Raw genomic sequence first — 21,500 nt, forward strand, 5'->3', positions numbered from 1 at the left:
ATTTTTATTGTTACTGACTAACATATAATTGTGAAAATTATTCAACTTCTTAGAAGTATATATTTGTAGATATTTGAATACAAGCTAATTTCAGTTTTTTTTACTTACAATCAGGTTAACTTGCTCCTGCTGCCAAGTAGTAAAATTGTAATGCAAAATCTCGCACGTAGAACACATTACACAATTTCCTAGCTTTCATAAGTTTGTATTTTTCTGTTTTAGAAACTATTGGTATACATACACATAAATTGCCTGAGTTGTGTATCATGTTCCAAAACATTATGTATCAGCTACTATGACTGAAAGACTAGAATTTCAACATGACATTTTAACACTTGGTTTACAAGGTTCAAAGACTGTAATGAGTATATTACATAATTATTGACTAGTTTCTACACTGAACTTTCAAGATCTTTAATGTGTCACAAATTTATTAGAGAGACACAACAAGAAGAAAAGTCTATGTTCAGACCAGCTACTGCCCCCCCTGTTCATCATAGGGAAAAGAAGCATACTAAGGCAGACAGAGTGTAAGTTTTACTAGGGGTAACCCACTCTTTATTGAATATCATCATTAGAATCTTTTTGCTCAAACAGTATGACATTGAATTCATGAGCAGTGAATCTTTATTATTATTATTGGACTAGTTAATATTTAAAAACATTGAAGTAACTTAAGGCAGATTAGGTGTTCCAAATCAATTATTTTTTAGCTATTCTTCTAAACTAATAACATTCCATGATTTCAATTCTGACTCAAGTTCTCTTTCAAATATAATAAAGATTCCAGTGATTATAGAAAGTCTGAAAAGAAAATAATGTTTTTAATACAACTGTTCATTTTACAGTAACAGTGTTTGATCAAACTTATTAATAACCTAAGATAATGTGGACATTTCTCTATGGAATTCTTATGATGACAAAGTTATGGATCTTTTCTATGACATTTCAAAGGATAGAATAATAAATTTTCATGTTAAACATGAATAAAGTAAGATTTTGAATTTAGTGGTGATGTATGTACTGTAAGTGATGTATGTACTGTAATTTGTAAGTCTACTGATCACTAAAACTAAATCTTGAATATCACAGTTTTGTTTTGTGTATGAAATATAAGTGAGATATTTAGTAATAGAAACTGTCCAATTTAAAACCAATGTTACCTGTAGTCCTGCTTATTTGGTATGTAAAATAATACATAATACTTGTTCTCTTCATTTGGAAAATGTGTTTGAACCTGTCATACACATGAACAAATCGAAGCTGGAATGAGTACAAGAAATAGCACTGAAGTGAAAGTTTCTGATATATATATAAAATATGGCACCTGTTGAGGTTAGTCAATGTTAGGTGTTGGTAAGGTAAACAATTTTCTTTTACCAATCATGTTTGAAAAAATAATGGACGAATTGCCCATTGACAGGTAGATAATTTGGATACAAGGGACTTTCCTATAAAATTTGAGCAAGTTTGTGATTGTTTTGGAGAAGTAAATTGACATTAGATTTTAGTTTATTGTAGACTGACTTAACATTTCATGTTTCTCAACCTTTTGAGGATTTAAAATGATACATTTTCAAACTCAAGGTTTTATAACACATTATATGAAGTTAATTAATAATGTTAGCTTAAATTCAGATGGTTAATTCTTTGCAAAAGCCCCTCTACTGGCACAGTGGTATGTCTTACAATGCTAGAAACTGGGTTTCCATACCTGCAAAGGGCAGAGGAGAGATAGCTCAGTATTTAGATTTGTGCCTAACGTCAAACAAACAAAAGTCTTTGCAAAAAATGGTAAAAGAATATTTTTATATAAATGCATAGGCTCTCAAAACCTAATCACTTGATTTTGAAAAACTTGTTTGATTTTTGTTAAGCACAAAGCTGAACATTGGGCTATCTTGCTTTACTGACCACACTTATCAAAATCCAAATTTTAACATTATAAGTCTGCATAGTTACCACTGAGTCACTGGGAGAGCTTAGTGAACTTTTATTAAATCCCATATGTTTCACAAAATTTATCTTCAAGTAATAGTTATTTATGGGTTTGTTAACAGACGTTCACGACGTCCAGCAAGTGCTGACTATGGGAAAGTTAGAACAGCTGAATCGTCTCGGGAGAGGAAAAAACCTGCAGAGTCAAGACATGAAAGTAAAATTATGTTTAATTTTAAAGGAATGAAGTGTTTATTAAAGCAAATCATATCATATGATAAGACATTAGATCATACTTAGTAGGATTTAAGGAATAAGGATAAGCCATCAGTATTATAACCTGTTGTTAGGTCTTAAGTCTGTTTTTGTATTTAAAATGCATTATTTGTAGTAATTTACTGAAGAACCCACAGCAAGTTTACACTTCACATTGTATAACTTGTATTACAAACTCTTGAGTTCTCAGTGTAATAAATAAACAAATATATGTAATCATAAGATCAATTAATAATTAAAGAAATAACTTTAAAGAAAAAGTTCCAAAAGTTAGGCCTATAGCACCAGTAATAAATGTATAAATATAAATATACAGAACCACCATAAAAATATTATATTGAAGTCAGGAAATTACAGAAAATGTTGCAGAACGCAATATGGATCAGCCACATTTCAAACTCCTATTTATCATGTTATGATCTCTACAGAGGAACAGTATATCTTAGCTTGTTAACCATTTAAAGGATAATGATCCCTTCCTTCAGAAGAACAGTGTCTTTTGGTTTGTTACTTATTTAAAGATTATGTTCTTAGAACTGAAAATTTATTAGGAAAACAAAGTGAGAAAATCCCCAAAATTACTTCCAAACTTTAAATTTGTTTCCTCTATATTATTTATAGACATACTCAAGTCTAAGGTCAGTGTAAAATTCATTTTCCCTCTTTAATTTTGAACAGCTACTAACTGATTTTGCTTCTAATTTAACAGGTAAATTTTTAATACAGAGTATGATTAGTATTGAAATAATATTTAAATTTCTCTATTTCTCTCCATTCCAAATTTATACAGAAATTAAATATTTAAATTTTGTCACCTCTATGACTTCTTCCATATTCTATTAAAATAAAATATCTCTAATTGATAAAATCACCTGTACAGTGGAAAATGTAAACTTTTCATGTATTTTATATACATGGCAATCACTGCATATTCGTAACACCAACAGGTTACTCACAATTAAGGTATTACAGCTTATGGTTTGAAATGAAAGATAGAAGAATTCAGTTGTTATACTCTCACAATATAGTCCTCAAGCCCAATATAATGTATAACAAATTTAATATCTATTTTTGTTGCAGTTTAATATATATTTAGAAATGTATCTAATATTGTTAAATGTGTAATTGCAAAAGTCCTGCCTGTTCTCTAAATTTGTAGAAGATTCTTGAGCATAAGAATCAACAATGCATGTAAATGCCAGTGTTGTTGGGCCAGCTGAACTATCTAGAAAACCTTCTCTCAAGCATATAAAAGGTAACCAGCACAATGTGCAGGGAAACAGTTTAATATTGTTGATTTGCTTCAGTCAGTATACTACAAACCTCAGAAGTTATAATTAGGATAAAAGCTTATTAATCAGAAAACAACAGATATTTGATCAGGAATTTTTATATATTTCAAACATTACAAGCAGTTTTACTTTGGATATTAACATTTCTGCCAGGACATTTTGTCTGTGAAAAACTTGCACGTGCTCAGTGAAACACCTAACTAGCTTCCCTTTCAAGTGAATTGTACCCATGTATCAACATGAAATTATTTAGATCTCTTTCAGTTGTCGGCCAGGTGGTTGAAGCACTTGACTCATCATCTGAGGGTTGCGGGTTCAAATCCCCATTGTACTAAAAATGCTCGCCATTGTAAGCTGTGGGGGCTTTAATAATGTGATGGTCAACCCCACCATTCATTGGTAAAAAAGTAGCCCAAGAGTTGGCAGTGGATGATGATGATTAGCTGCCTTCCCTCTAGTCTTACGTTGCAAAATTTGGGACAGCTAGCTCAGATAGCCCTTGTATAGCTTAGCACAAAATTCAAAAAACAAACCAAACAAACAAACTGTCACTTGTCAATAAAAGATTTAGTTTCAGACCAAATAGAAGACTCAGTACTGTTTATAAAACTGTTATATATAAACCATTATTATAAATTGTATTGTTGTTTTTATATTAAAATATATTTGTGTTGAGAAAGCAAATTGTCTGAATCAATTTTTTGGCAAACATCATAAGTTTGATACATATTGACATTTAATTAACTTTCAAATTCAAATTTCTGGCTATTTGACATCATAATAAGCAACGTACATTACATAATAAATCAGGAACTCCTCAGGGATACATTATAATGCGTAGCAAATGATATTCAGAAATTCTGTTTTTCACTGGATTTTAAATACTGGCAGTCTATTGTAGTGAAATCACAATGTTAATCTAGGCTTACTTCATAAACATTAAGACATCTGAACCAAACAGGACTGCTAGTCTCTCTGTTATGTTTAACTTAACAGGCTCATTAAAAATCTTTTATTGACTCTGTGAATTTTGATATCCTGTGCCTTTCTAATTATCAGTCATTGTTTACAGTCTTTTTATAGAATAAAATGGTTTGAGTATATTCCATCTGAGGATATATTGTGTAGAAATTACTTTACAATACTGGTAATAAGTCAGAACTAGAGATTAGTCATAAATTATGTAAAGAACAATATATATACATTAGTTATTTATAGAAATTACTGATTTACAAATCAGTACCATTAAAAGGAAAAAAAAATCCAGTAATGGTTTTATATACAACTACATTATAGTCAGATATTTTAATGTATTCATTGTTTAATATTTTAGTATAGTCAGATATTTTAATGTATTCGTTGTTTATTATTTTAGTATTAAACGTTTAAATATAAATGTGTTTTCTTAATGTACAGTACTGGATCAGTCTTCATCGTTTTTGATTTAGAATTATTTGTGCTTCTAATAAGACATTTTAATGTTAAAAAAGTGTTTTGATGCTGTTATTTAAACAATCTGTTTTGGTTCTGTGTTATCCCAATAAATTTAGCCAAAATTCAAGCACTGTGGAAAAGATTCAGTTAAATATTGTTCACCTTTTAAAATGTTGTGTTTATTCTCAAACGTTTTTATTGTAAAGCAAAACCTACTGCAGCTACTGTTATGCCACCTGCTGGCTCTTTGAGGCAAGAGAAACGATCACCTTCAAGAACAAAACCACGTAAAGGTATAAAAATTCATTTTTCTTTTTTTCCCTACTAAATATTAATAGAGAACAGAAATTATGTAATGAATTCTGCATAGACAGTGACAAAATGGAGTCGTACAAATTGAGTAAAATACTTCTTTTTCTTTCTTTTTTAGATTTTGGTTATAAGTAGAGCTGAATTTACCTTGGAAATGCACACATTGTTTGTATTTTTTATATAAGAGCTATCTTAAAGTTAACATTTTTATTATTAAAGTTTATAATAATTTCATAAATTAAACCATCTCTAAAAATAGGTTTAAAAGTTATCTGCAAAACTTTCTATTTCTTTGCTGTATCAACCTTTTTACTGCAATATCAGTCCTAGGAACTAACCTGGTGACTATTTTGTGCTATAACTTTTAACACAGTAAGCATATATTCATGAAACTTTGCAGGTTATCAGTAAACATTACAAGGTTTTTGTACCCAAAATGTCAGTTTTTTTAAAATCAAGTTTTAAAACGTTTTAGGTAATATTTTTCTCATGCACTTTTTTGTCTTCATATTGACTATCCAACATGCAAAGTAATTTTGATGCGTAAAAGTGATTTTAATTTTAAGATCATCTGATGGTTATGAAGATTTCATATGATTATCAAATATATTTTATTAGAATCTGTTGTCAGCAGTCACCATATCAGATTTTTCACTACAGAAACAAGGATATATATGGTTCAGACAATGGATTCTCAGTGTAACTTTTTTTTTTAACTGTAACCATATCAATTGTTTTTTTTCACTCTATAGTATAGCAGTCATAATTTCTGTGGTTGATACAATAGATTCTCATTCTAATGTGTTGTAAGTTCTCATCAGTTCAGATTGTTTCATTCTAGAGATATAGTAATGTCTGTGGTTAAGGCAATGGGTTGTCTTTACGATCTACTGTTGGCTGTCATTGTACCAGAAATAGAGTGATAACCACTGATCTTTAATATTCAGTAAATATATATAACACTGAAAAGGAAAGAGGTAAACATTTAGATAAGTTATTGACCAGATGAAAGGGAATACATATAATGATTTATCAAGGATAATATGATTAGATAATAATTCACTTTTTAACATGTTAAAAGGTGATTATAATGTACTAATGTTTTTTTTTAGTACTTCAAAGTGTTAAGTTCATTTTACAGCACGGCCTGTATCCATGGAATCTTCTATGACTGGCTTACCAGAAAAGAAGTCTCCTCATAGGCAGCTGAAACATGGTGTTGTTAAGCATTTCCCAAGCCAAGAAAGAGGACGACTTACTGGTAGCGGAGAACACAAAAAGGCTCCTAGACCAGGTATAGATGTGAAGTTAATTTTTAAAATTATTTACCTTCATTCAAGTTATGTTTATATAGTTGTTAATGAAATGTAGAGACATCCCACTATAGTCGGTAATAAAAACAAAATGGTTAACATGGGATGTGGTTAAAAATACAAACATAAATTACAAAAGGGTTCAACATTTCCATAACGTTAGCATCAACGTCATTCAACGATAATGTAAAGAAAACATAAAGACGTGGTTAATTTGTTTTAAACCACATCCCATTTTAGTTGTTTGATTTATTGTTTTAATATTATTTTTCTAAAGAGATGTTTCTTTTATTTACGTAGTTTCAGCTTCAGCTAGTCCTCGTTCAAGACCTAAACCTGTCTCAAAGACAGTTGACACTATGGATTCATCTGGCATTCGACCTCGTCCAGTACCTCGAACTTCAGCGCCATTGATAAATGGCAACGATGGTCGTGTTTGGTTGAAGGCAGTATTTGATGATAGTTCCAAACATGAAACTGAAAAACTGGATGGAGAAAAAATACCAGAACCAGTGAAACTGGTTGATACGACAGATGATCAGATAGTACCATCACCACAAAAATTTCAACCCCAGCCTCAAGAGAAAGACAAAATTATTGGAGGTTTTATTAAAAAACCGAGTGCTGCAGAAATGCCACATGATGCAAAAGAAGTGGCTCCAATGTCACGTAATGGAGAGAAAGAACCCATACGACCAAACAGTTTGCCAGCTGTCAATGGATTGGCCAATGGAAAAGACACAGACAGTAAGTTAGTTTTCAGTAAAGATTTAGTTAGCAGACATCTTTTTTTGTGCATGTTGTGATTTAATTTAATTAACTTCCAAATTTAATTAAACTACTTTATTAGCATGGTTTACAAATAAGCTTGACATCAAAACATAGTTAGTAACCCAAATTCCCATACAATATCTTACTGCCACTTGCAAAATAGCTTTTTTCAATTAGTACTACCCTCTATTGGTGCACATTTTCAATGCTAGCCACTAGTCTTCCACCTTCCACTTCTGTGTATTCCCATGTAAGTGATTCTCCACCACTAGGAGCGTGACACAACCCTTATCGTAACCAGAATCCTCTCCAAATTTACATTCATTAACCACTTCTCACTTAGCAGTAGTACTGCTTGTTTTTGCTTTCATATTGTTTGGCATTTTCCTTTATCTGAATAATTAGTTTTTTAATATTTCTTTAATTTTTCATGTTTTTGAATTGTGAAAATGTTTTTATCCCCCAAACTTTTCTCACTTTTTCTTCAAGCTTGGGATTGACACTATATATTCAGTTTCGTGTTTTTCAACCAGTATTACCAGGTTCAGTATTCAGTTGTTGATGAACATGAGCACCATACAGATAAAAACAATAGGAGGGCAGATTGGAATTAGCTCATGGGGCATGGGTAGGGGACAACCAAGCCTTTCAGCAGGGTCAGATTGCAGGTTAAAATTGCTTTCAGAGGAATGCATTAAATTAGGATCCATATTCTATTACTTGAATTTAAAGATAAACATTTCATAAAATACTATGCAATTACATGTACTTATTTTTAAATAGGGTATCTAATGATGAATTTTAAAGAGTTTCAAATACACCTCTGGATATAAAATACTTTACAAACGTGTGTGTATAGTATACCAGTAGTAAGTTACAAGAGAATTTTAAGCTGTAAAAGTGATTTTACTAAAATTAGAATGAAATAGGTAAATAGATGATATTTTTATTTTACCCATGATACAGATTAAGCTTGTTTATCTTAGTATTGTAAGTTTAGTAAGGTGCTAAAGGCAGTAGCTCTTGAGATCATTGAAGAGTAATAGTGACCTAATTTCTCATCGAAACTGATAATCCTTTTATGTCTAAAATAGTAAATATTCCATGTAGTTTCAGACAGTGTGGTGAATCTGATACAAGTTCAATGGTTCTTTCAATAAGAGACAAGGAATCAGCTTTTTCTTTGTATACATATCTGACATCATTACATGATTCAAATGAGACAGAGACGTGTTAGAGCCCAAATAGGTTTTCATTCTTCTTGAAGTGCTGAAGGAACATTTGCTAGTTGTTGGTGTTTTGAGAACTATATTAGCCTATTTTACTGCGGAATGGATGTTCTTCTTCAGAACCACGAAGTTTCTCTTCACAGTTTATATAAAAAAAGATTAAACTGTTCATCTTTCTGCTTGCTTTGCAGTGTTTCTACAATCATTTTATTTGGAGAATGATGCCTGGAAGCAGATATGTCTCTTCTTGATTACAAGAAACCCACTTGAAATAAAAATGTACCTCGCAACAGCTGGTATGGGTATTAACACTTATTGATAAGTAGAGAACAACGTTTCATCCATCGTGTGTTGTCTTCAGGAAGGTTGAAACTTTGTTCTCTGCTTATCAATAAAAGTGTTAATACCCATACCAGCCGTTCTGAGATACAGATGTCTCTTGTTTTGTGTATTTGATACTTTAATTACCTGCATGGCATGACATACATTTCCTTATTACTAAACTAAAAATGTTAGACTGGATCAGGAAATTAAATTTCTCTTATTCTGGCCTTTGTGTTACTATCTTATGGTTGAGATAGGGACCGGTCCTATAATTCATTAAGAGTGTCATAATTTTCTAAAATACTCTGTAGTGTCTGGACTCACACAGTTCATTTAGTTAGAGTAAATAGATTTTAATTTGTGTGTCCTCAGATTCCTCACTTGCAGATGTAAAGTGTGAGAAAATGCTCCTCCTAGTTATAATGGGTGTTATGCCTATGGCCAAGGATGTTACAGCAATTATTCAACAAGAATTGTTTCTGTTTGTGCATCCTTCACCACCACATGAAGAATATTCTGTCATGTCTGCTCCTTGGGTATCTGATAGAGGACATAAATGTGGACAGCTTTTCTTCCATCCCATCCTTCAGATCTCCTTCACTCTTTGTGGAATTAATTAATCATTTATGTGCTGTCTTGCATTTCATCTTTGGCCCTGGCTTTTCAGGTAAGACTGACACTTTGTTGGGACTTTCAGTCAGGATGCTGTTATTTTTGGAGTAGGTTTACCACTACTTCCCTGCAGGAATATGCTTGGTACTTTTTTATTACACAGAGAGGTGTTTGGAAGTTTCCCAACTATTTATTGGAGGCTTGAGTAAGCCCCTCATCTGCATAATTCATTAACTTTTTTGAGCTTACTAGTTGTTGTTACAAAGTCAGTGACTCAGCTCCAAAATTGGGGCCAGTGGGAGCCAGACTTTTCCCGATTTGCTATATGTGGACACCATTTACAATGGATCCATGGGTTCTACAGGTTCTTTCATAGGATCTGGTTCTTCATTTCCATACCCCCTTCCCTGTTGTATCTTTTTCTAGGTCTTACACAAATTCATGAAAGAGTCTTAACATCATAGATTATAGATAGTAAAGGTCAATATGTTGGATGCACATCTATACATTGCATCTACCAGACATCCCAGTGTTTCCTCCATTTTATTATCAGAGGCATTTATATCAGTTTGGGGTTCTACCTTTTGGTATGGCATTTCTCCTTATGCCTTCTGCTGAGTGGTCAGATTGTTCACATGATTGCTTGATACCAGAATCCTTTGTTTTCAACATTACATGAACAATTGGCTGCTTTTAGCTTCTTCTCAGGTTGTTCATACTCGGTTTCTTCCATGAGAGGTTGCTAGAGTGTATTGGTTCATCGAGATGGGGAAGTTGTTTCTTACATCCACACAATATCTGATTCATTTAGGTATGTTTTTCATACTCATCAGTTGGGCCCATCCTTCCCTCCTTTGTTTACAGGAGATGGCATATCTCATTTGCGGTATATTGGCCTTTTCCTCTCCTGCACAAGAAACTCTGCTTCTTTTAGGAATGTAGAATTTTCTCAAAGCAATCATTCTTCTTTGTCATGTTACCTTCAGTGGCTATTAATCTTCCAGTATAGCCTCTTTCAATATTTCTTGGATGCTTATAAGGTATTTTGTGAATTGTGTACTCACTGAGGTATTCTGGATATGGATGATCTTACCACACATCTTAATGCATTTTTGGTCTCCTTTTTTTTTTAATCCCTTGACTGAAGTTGTAGATGCTTCCAGTCAATATTAAATAGGATATCCATGCACATACGTGTATTCATCTTTTTCTCGGAGCTTTTTCATTAATTCAGACCACTCTATGTCATGTACTCCAAGTGAACCTATTACTCAGATGTAGTTTCCACTTTTGCATGGGCTTTTGAAGCTGCTTTCTTTTCCTTTTGTCATTTTCTTGCACACTCCTTCATCTATCTCAGTCATGTATGTCATCCATCCACTATCGTCTTCTGTCTTCATACAGTTCAGCCCTTGATAGACAATCTGGATTTTCCTCGTTGATTATCTGTCCTGTATGTCTTTCCTTTTTGACAGTTTATCAGCATAAATGGTTTATTATATTCTGCTGGTCACTGTGGCAAGGATATTATCTTTCACAACCTTCCCTACCATAGTTGATTGACTTTTTCACTTGGCTCTCGAGTAGGGGACTGTCAGTTTCCTTGATTTCCAGTTATCGAGCTCACTATCTTGCACCTTTAAGATTTACAGAGTTTACCTCAGTCTTCCAATCTTGTCTGTTGTTTGTTTGTTTTTCCCTTTTCTGCCCACTGTACCCTCTGTCTTTTCCAGGTTGAAATTTCCATGTTATCCTTCATCCTTTCACCCATTATTTGTTTGATCTCCTGTCTTTATATTTCCTGTATCTCATTTCATTAAGTTTCCCTATTCCTCATATTATTGGCTTGTGGTTGGCAGTGATCTGAGATCTTTGTGATTGACACATGTGATGTTTCACACCTCCTTTGTTCTCTTCTTCCCTAACCATTCTTTTTTGTCCAAAACTTCTGCTGTTAGGGAGGGTATTACTGTTTCTACTCCCATTTCATTACCCTCCACTTCCCTCATTAATGGCCTTTCTGATCCTGACTACCTCCTGTGTCCAGCCTGGGACCTCTGAAGGTATCTCATTCACCCTGCTCTCTTGTGTGCTTCCTGTAATCATTTGTTTCTTCCATGAAATCCTTCCATGTCCAATAACCTCTTTCCTTTTACCTTTACAAGTTGGGTTCTCCAGTAGATTAGGTATGTGTATTCTTCCCATTTGCTTGAGGAGTGTCTCCTTTTAGGGTATCTTCTCATCATATCCATCAACTCAGCATGTCCTTGTTTTACCATTTATGTTTCCCTGTGGAGGTCGTTGTTATTACCAGTATCTGAAGTACATCTCATAACTTTCTTTCATATTATTTACACCACATGATTGTTTCTTTGTTGGATTTTCAATTACCTCTATCCATCATCTTACACACCTTAGTGTCATTGTAATTGGTGAGAACTATGTTAAAAACGCATACAAAAATGAAATATAAAGAAATTATAGATGCTTGGAAATGTAACTGATGAATTGTATAAGATAAATAAACACTTTTTTTTTCTATTTATAAAATATATTCTTGCAGATCAAGTGGTTATGTCCAGAGACAAATGGAATGTGCAAAATGTTTAAAACTTTCTAATGATGTATTTTAACTTTTTGTAGGAATATGTGTGATAGGTTTGCATTTTCTGTGGAAACTTAAGGAAAACTCTGTTTATTTAAAACATGAAGTAATTTAAACTATTAGCCTATATTACTTTGTTTAAGTAATATGGACCATGCAGTATAAACTGAGCTTCAAGCTCTGTTTAACTGCCTGTCTGTGGATTCATCTCTCCCTGGTTATGGTAGATCTTGTGTTTCTTACTATTAATGCATTTCATATGGCATGTACAGGCCCATCGCCACTGCCCGAGCTAACCCATGGAGGTCATGTCCCTCTTACGAGAGTCAAGTCACCTGAAGAAATGACCGGCATAAAGTCACCTGACCCTGAATCTTGGACAGTTCCACTGGAGACAGGACCAGGACTAGAGTGGATGAATGGACAAACACCTAGTATGTTATCATTACATCAAGTCAGATGGTGCTTAAATGTCCTTAACTAGCAGTAGAAGTATATGATGCCCATGAATATTACATGTGATATTACTTCTCAGTAAGTGTGGTAATATTTTTAATCACATCAGTTTTAACTGACCCACTACAGGTTTCTATGAAGAAATGTGTAAAGGATGTTGTTAGATCACCTTTTGTAACTAGTCTTGCTTGCTCACTTCTAAACGGTCCTATGATTTTTTCGTCGTTATAAAACTTGTTATACTAAAATAAATAAACAAATAAAAATGATACAGTCAGAGTGCAGTTATGTGACTAGTATGTGTTTATGCATTAGAAGAATATGTATAATTCTTTGATTCTGCAAAATCCCAATATCTTGTGGAACCCTGAATGTCTGTCAAGAAACCTAAAGGTTCTGTAAAACCCTGGTTTAGAAGTGCTGACCTATGAAAACAGAGAAGATAGTCATTGTAAAGAAATAAACTCAGTCTTTATTGTACATATTCTATGAGTTAATAGATATTTTTATGTTAAATTATTTTTTGAAACTTTAGAATTGCAACATTAGTTGTTCATTTCTAAACTTGTTCTCCACTTTATGTTTGGTTATTTAATTTTTTAGGTTGCAAAGCCAATTTCTTTGTTGTTGTTTATTGTCTGGTGAAAAGTTTTAATTTCATTATTTTTGTTTAATTTATAGCTGACGGGGGAAGAGCCACGAGTCCACCCATGCTTATCTCCTCTCTCCGTTCGACTCGTGAACTACCTTCTCGACCCGAGGCAATGATGGCAGAAAAACAACATACCACTCAGCCTGATGTAATGTTAGCTGAGAAACACCCAGTCACTCAACCAGAAGTCATGCATGCTGATAAGCATATTGCCATGCAACCAGAGACTGTGCATAATGATAATCTTCCCACCATGTGGTCAGAGATGCCTGGTCAGTCTGACTTACTACAAGACCAAAAGGAACTGAACACTCTCCCAGATTCAATTGTGGACCAAACAAAAACACCTGGATCAGAGATGTTACCAGTACAAAAAGAAGTTTCAAGAACTGATTCAGGTCTGTTTTTATGTTCTGTTAATTTTTCATTATAACTCATGCTGATTCAGGTCTGTTTTTATGTTCTGTTAATTTTTCATTATAACTCGTGCATTAGTAGGCATGCATTCTTGATTATAGAAATCAAATCATCAGGAACGTCAGATTATCTTAGTTATAATAAATATATATAGTAGAAACTAAAATCACTTTATAATAAGATAACATTATAAGCTATTATTTAAAAAAATCATGAAATCATCTTATGATAATTCTTTGTCAGATGATCATGTGGTTATAAAGTAAAATGACCTTACAACACCAAGAAGAATTATGTCCAGATAATAATGTAATACATGATATAAAGTAACTGATGTGTGGTTATCTTATTCTACAGGGAAACATAAACATCCTCAGCCAGCTGAAGATGTACCTTCTGTTCAGATTGTTTCACCCTCTAGTGGAAGATCATTAGCATCTGATGTCTTGGGACGAGCTAGGAGCAAATTTGACCAGTTTTGGGTAAAACAAGTGAAAACAACTGTTACTTTTGTGACACCAGTGTTATGTAACTGTAGTAGTTTCTTGTAGTAGTCTGTGTTAGTAATGTAAGTTCAACTTACTGTGTAGTAATGTTCTGCTCCTGTATAATAGATAGAGAACTAGGTATCTTTTTCTTTCTCAGGACTTGTAGTATAGAGGTTTTCTGTCTGTGTTCATTTTGTTGTCTGTTTCATTTGTTAAAGAAGTGCTTCTAACTGGCAGAGGCAAGTGAATATATCTTTGGTTCTTATTTATTTACAGAAAGATATTTTATATCAACTCAGGAAGTGTTTACATTTTTTTTTTAAATATTTCTCTTTGTTAAGTAGGGTGGGGGAAAAAGGCCCAGCCATAGCAGTATTATGTCTGAGTGGATATACCAGAAACAAAATGCTATTTGTACTTCTGTTCAAACATTGGATAAAGTTTTCTAGTTTATATGAAATCTAGTGATAGGGGAAGTTCCTCTCAGAATTATTGTAACCTAGAGGTTAGACAATGATAGTGTCAGAACTTGCAGGAAAACAAAACATTTATTGTACTGCAACATTTTGTGAGTTGGTGTTGATAATGTTTATTTTTGGTCATTTCTGGATGTTGCTTTGCAAAACTAATCGTGTTTCTGCTGTTTCTTTTTTCTAAAAGTTCATATTGACAGTGGATTAAGTTCCACATTTAGTTTTCAGATCAGTACTGTAAGCACACATTACAAGATTGTATACTAATTTAATGAAGATATATAAACACTAAAAAACTTTAGACAACATCATGGGGCCCATATATAAACACTAAAAAACTTTAGACAACATCATATATAAACACTAAAAAACTTTAGACAACATCATGGGGCCCATATATAAACACTAAAAAAACTTTAGACAACATCATATATAAACACTAAAAAACTTTAGACAACATCATATATAAACACTAAAAAACTTTAGACAACATCATGGGGCTCAAATTGAAACTTTTTTCAAATTTTTTATCTTGTTTATCTTTTTATGTTTCAAGAATAAAAAAGACAACATGATCTATAATTAGCATAGGTGAAACTTGATCTTTTCTAGTCATAATGCATTTACCATTAATTGTGTGTCATTCAGAACAAAAAGAAAAACAATGTTCTTGATTCTATGCAGTTTGAAGCCACAGTTTTATAGTTGAATTAAAATAGCTTACTAACAATCGTAGATATAAGTACAAAATGTTTAAAACTTGTTTTAATCTTGTTAGATAGGGTATGATGAAGTAGTTTGGAATATTTTAAAAATAATTCAATAAGTTATTTGACAAAGATAACGGTAACCAACTTCAGGCAAAGTTGTTGGAAGATTCTACACCACTTGGAAATAACACAGTTTGTGTTGAAATTTTCTTTTGCAGTTGAATAAAGTAATGTTGTACTTCGATGACAGTTTTGGACAGTTAAAATACAAATGTCAAAACTACTAAACACTTTATGGACATTTTTAGAAGATATTTTAAATGTCCCTTATTTACAGGTTTTTTTAAACATTTACAAATTGGATAGTATATCAAGAGACCTTAAAAACTTTTTTGATGGAAGTCACATGTTGTCATGTTTAAATTATGTAATTATAGTGTCTTCCACTTTTAAACAATTAAGAAATACATAGGGGTTTCACAGCTTAATTCTTTAGAATTCTGTCATACATTTAGACGTTTCTTCTCTTTGGATTAATTAAAAGTCATATAAAGGTATGAAGAAAATGATCAGTCATTCAGAGAGTCAACCATACAAGTTGAGTACAACTATGAAACAATAATGGTCTTCCATCTGCAGATTCAAGAACTGTTAGAAATTTGAAATTTGCTAGGCTAATTCATGTAAAAGTTTTCAAACATTTAGAATAACATTTAACTTGAAGTTGAACAGTCTTTGAGCTAGTATCTGTAAATGTCTCATTAACTTCATGGAAGACTAAACTACATAGGTTGTATAATAAATTAGTACAGATTTATTTATTTTATATTTTTGGAAAAAGAAGAATGTTCTGCACATGTATAACTAGAAGTTTCAGAAACGAGATTTTTTTTACTTTCAAGCTCGACCAACCTGTATCTCAAGTGAGATGTGTGAACAGAATTTCAGCCTTAACTTACAGTTCTAAGTCCTTTCATTTAATGTGGAAACTGTTGCTTAGACTAGTACTCAGCTGGTTGTGAATTATTTAACTTTGATGATTTTAATTTATAGGGTTACTCGAATATTAAAATTTTATTAAAACATCAACTGTGTGTTTGAGGTGCAGACAGAATATTTTATACGTCCATTGCTGAAAGTTAAAAAATTTAAAACTTTGTTATTGGCTTTTGTACAAGTTAAGTACATTTTTCACTTCACGTTGTTTCCCCTAATTACAGACTAATGATATAAAACTATCTGTATTTGTAAACATTTAAATATTTTCACGTAACAGAACAAGTAACAGACATTCCATATTGTTAAGTACATACTGCACTTCACAATGTTTACAGACTTTCACATAACCAAACAGGCATTCCATATTGTTAAGTACATACTGCACTTCACAATGTTTACAGGCTTTCACATAACCAAACAGACATTCCATATTGTTAAGTACATACTGCACTTCAGAATGTTTACAGACTTTCACATAACCAAACAGACATTCCATATTGTTAAGTACATACTGCACTTCACAATGTTTACAGACTTTCACATAACCAAACAGACATTCCATATTGTTAAGTACATACTGCACTTCAGAATGTTTACAGACTTTCACATAACCAAACAGACATTCCATATTGTTAAGTACATACTGCACTTCAGAATGTTTACAGACTTTCACACAACCAAACAGACATTCCATATTGTTAAGTACATACTGCACTTCAGAATGTTTACAGACTTTCACATAACCAAACAGACATTCCATATTGTTAAGTACATACTGCACTTCACAATGTTTACAGACTTTCACATAACTAAACAACAGACATTCCATATTGTTAAGTACATACTGCACTTCACAATGTTTACAGACTTTCACATAACCAAACAGACATTCCATATTGTTAAGTACATACTGCACTTCACAATGTTTACAGACTTTCACATAACCAAACAGACATTCCATATTGTTAAGTACATACTGCACTTCACAATGTTTACAGACTTTCACATAACCAAACAGACATTCCATATTGTTGAGTACATACTGCACTTCAGAATGTTTACAGACTTTCACATAACCAAACAGACATTCCATATTGTTGAGTACATACTGCACTTCACAATGTTTACAGACTTTCACATAACCAAACAGACATTCCATATTGTTAAGTACATACTGCACTTCAGAATGTTTACAGACTTTCACATAACCAAACAGACATTCCATATTGTTGAGTACATACTGCACTTCACAATGTTTACAGACTTTCACATAACCAAACAGACATTCCATATTGTTAAGTACATACTGCACTTCAGAATGTTTACAGACTTTCACATAACCAAACAGACATTCCATATTGTTAAGTACATACTGCACTTCACAATGTTTACAGACTTTCACATAACCAAACAGACATTCCATATTGTTAAGTACATACTGCACTTCACAATGTTTACAGACTTTCACATAACTAAACAACAGACATTCCATATTGTTAAGTACATACCGCACTTCACAATGTTTACAGACTTTCACATAACCAAACAGACATTCCATATTGTTAAGTACATACTGCACTTCACAATGTTTACAGACTTTCACATAACTAAACAACAGACATTCCATATTGTTAAGTACATACTGCACTTCACAATGTTTACAGACTTTCACATAACCAAACAGACATTCCATATTGTTAAGTACATACTGCACTTCAGAATGTTTACAGACTTTCACATAACTAAACAACAGACATTCCATATTGTTAAGTACATACTGCACTTCAGAATGTTTACAGACTTTCACATAACTAAACAACAGACATTCCATATTGTTAAGTACATACTGCACTTCAGAATGTTTAGAGACTTTCACATAACTAAACAATAGACATTCCATATTGTTAAGTTTACAATGGTTAAGAAAACAAAATATTTCACAATGTTAAAACATTTTCACATAGCAAGCCAAAGAATAACTTATGATACTTGTAAAATTAACGTATTTCATTGTAAACATGCATTTTTATTAACATTTGAAGTAACATTTCTTATTAGACAAGTTATTTCTCAAGACAAAGGAATAGCCGGTGAATAACATTAAAGTGTATATTTATATAATTATTTAGAATTCTAATGAGATAAAATATTCCTTATTAAATAGACATTGACCTTTTCTTTTGACCATAACTTGCGTTAAACATATAAATGTTTTGCACATGCACTTGACCAACGTTTAGTTTCATTTGCCAGACATAATCAACTGGTGTGTGTGTGTGTGTAAGTTGTTTTTTTTTACACTGACTATTTTCTTCAAAGCTGTAGTTGTTTTTTAAATAGCCCATATTTTGTAACCACTTTGTCATTATATAGAAATGTTTCAAGGAAAATAATGCCAAAGTAGCTCTCCTGAGGTTTGAATTTAGTATAATTTTGTAATGTATTTGATTCAGATTTGTATGTTTTATCTTCACATGCTATTTCCCTTGTGCTTGAAAGTTTTATTTGTCTGTTTCTTCCAAAAATACTGATAACTTGTGAAAGAAAAAGTATATCTTCATTTGTACGTTTTAAGCTCTAGTCTCAGCAATGTAAATATATAAATATTCATAAGTTTTCAGTGTATTTTGTATCATTTGGAAGCCTATAAAACAGTTTTTACTATATAATATGACATTAATATATAACAACTGTAAAACAAACATTTGTTGATACTTAAAAAAAAATTAATTATTTGTAGTAAACTTCCACAGCATAAACATTCCTTTCTAAGCTAGTCATTATTTCATTTATAGAATATGAATATTTATTGTTAATTTTCAATCTTATTACAATATACAACTTTTACAACATCATTTCTTGTGTGTTAGTTTAGCCATGTACTGTACTTAGCTTTCATAACATAACATCTGCTGTGCTGTGTTGTAAAGTTCATTAATATGACTGATCTTCTTTGATGTCACCTGACAGAATGATTTTATTTTGTAAAGTTAAGGATATTGTATATATTCCGTAGAAATAACATTTCACCTAAATTATTCTATGTGTTTCTGTTAAAACAGTCTTGTTTCAAACTAATTTTTTAACTCATCTGTGTATTTATTTTGTTGTTATATTGCAAAGTTAATTTGAAAAATGTTTTCTTGTAGAATTAAAGATTTTTATTTACTTCACCTATTTATTTTCTTCCTCCTACTGTGCTATAGTTCAAGTTTACTCACGTTTGAGGCTTTCTCTTTTTGTTACTGTAATTACCGTGATTTACAGGTTTTTATCTTGTCAATTTGAGTTTTTACTATCAATCTTTGACTTAAATGATTTTAGAACATCATTCGTTAGTTGTAGATTCCTATAGAGTTAGTATTTGACCTCAGCTTTCATTTTGTACAACAAATAGGTTTTATCATAGGTTGTTAATAGAATTAACTTTGTACCAAGCACTAGATTTGACCCTAAGAGTAATACCAACTTGCAGTTTTCACAGTTCATTTTCAAAAAGAGATTCATCATTTATATAAGAATTCAGTTCTCATAACAGATATCATTAGATAAGAAAGAAATTCTTCAAATAGTCTTATGTCTTGTATCTTAACTGAATTTTTGACTTTCAATGTGATAAATAACAAATTGTGCAAAAACAATTATTACAATGTTTTATACCTATATGTTACTATCCATAGCAGATGGTGATGGTTGTACATCCATGAATTTGTTAAAACAAGTTTCAGTAAATTATTAGTGAAACAACAGAACTAGTCTTTGCAGAAAACTCAAGTTTTCAGTTTTTCTAAGGTTGTTCTTAAACAATAGATTAGACATTCAAACTGTTGTTAACCTTTTAGATGAATCAAGAATGCTTAAATTTCCATATATTAAAATATTCATTGTACTAATGTTATTTTCTGTTAAAGGAGCAGGTTTGTGAAAGTGTTTGGAAAAGTTTATATAGAATTTGATATCATATGCAACTTTTTATAAGTAAACATTATTCTTTGATATTGTTTTTAGTTCATTTATGTTTTCACAACATGAATTGCATCATCCAAATACTTTCCCTTTTGTATATTTTTCATTATCATTATTTAAACAAACATTTTATTTGTTTAATTTTGTTGTGTTGAGCAAGATGTTTTGATAATCAAATCTTGATAAAAAAAAAGTATAGATTTATGTGGTCTCTGTTGTATATTTTTCTCTCCCACTAAATTTACATATAAAATTTTGAATAAATTATTGTATTATTTAGACTTTAACCACATGCACATTTTTGTAAAAATTATCTTTATCTATTAACAAAGATTGAGATTATATCCTAAAAATGCTGTTATGTTTTAGAAGGTTTTTGATTTATGTTTTATCTTGTTGTACTTCACTTTTATTTTAAATGAACACAAATGGTTTTTGTTTGTTTGTGAGTGTGTGTTATCTAGCAAAGTTGTAATCACCATTGATTTTGTAAACTTTGTCTTTCATATGACTAATTTTCTACATATTTATCAATACCACTTTAGTCATGAACTTTTAAATAATCATTCTTAATTGGTTTATGGATGTTAACTTTTGTAGATCATTAGTTTTTGTTGATATTGTATTATGGATATAATTCAACAGACATTTTGTGTATGTAGTGTTACAATGTTTAATTTTTGTTGTATTCAGGCTTGTAGGTTACAACAATGTAGATTAGTTTAGTACTGAATGACCCCTAAGTGACAATAGAGATGTGGCCAGCAAGATTTTTCTTTTATATCAATTTTTGAAAGCACATGGTTGTATTGCTCTACCATATTAAGTGAAAGTATAACAGCATCACATTGTGTGTTATAATAAAGAAGATTTTTGAGGCTAATGTTCTATCTTAATCACTTTAAATAAAGTTAAAACTAAAGTTGTGTAAGTGTTCATAAATACACTTTTTGTACATTATTTCTCCTATGACCCTGAGAAGTTAGAGATTTAAATTAAATATCTTGTCTTTGTCATATTAGGATTTTGCATGTTTAATTGTAACCTTTGTTTTATTTCTGTTTTTTTAATTAATTTTCAATTTGAGTATTTTAAAATGGTATAGTAACTTAAATCTACTTACTTTTATATAAAATCCAAAGAAGTCAGGAAATGTATGTTCTACCTTAGTCTGAATTGTAGTTATTTTGTAATAATACAACTTTTGGGAATATGAAGAATCATTTTACGTTG

At 31.5% G+C, this 21,500-nt stretch overlaps 1 protein-coding gene across 1 annotated transcript in view; it reads left to right on the forward strand.

Moving 5' to 3' along the window:
- LOC143250360 (uncharacterized) overlaps positions 1–21,500 on the forward strand; it is a 50,460-nt gene that overhangs the window by 24,772 nt on the left and 4,188 nt on the right. Inside the window, exons 9-16 of the mRNA XM_076500804.1 lie at positions 438–530; positions 2,061–2,155; positions 5,147–5,233; positions 6,394–6,546; positions 6,866–7,312; positions 12,379–12,540; positions 13,244–13,612; positions 13,989–14,113. Of these exons, the coding sequence (XP_076356919.1) occupies positions 438–530; positions 2,061–2,155; positions 5,147–5,233; positions 6,394–6,546; positions 6,866–7,312; positions 12,379–12,540; positions 13,244–13,612; positions 13,989–14,113 (1,531 nt within the window). The remainder of the gene's footprint in view (positions 1–437; positions 531–2,060; positions 2,156–5,146; positions 5,234–6,393; positions 6,547–6,865; positions 7,313–12,378; positions 12,541–13,243; positions 13,613–13,988; positions 14,114–21,500) is intronic.

The sequence above is a fragment of the Tachypleus tridentatus genome, chromosome 5, assembly GCF_004210375.1.
Source record: "Tachypleus tridentatus isolate NWPU-2018 chromosome 5, ASM421037v1, whole genome shotgun sequence".
Taxonomy (NCBI): domain Eukaryota; kingdom Metazoa; phylum Arthropoda; class Merostomata; order Xiphosura; family Limulidae; genus Tachypleus; species Tachypleus tridentatus.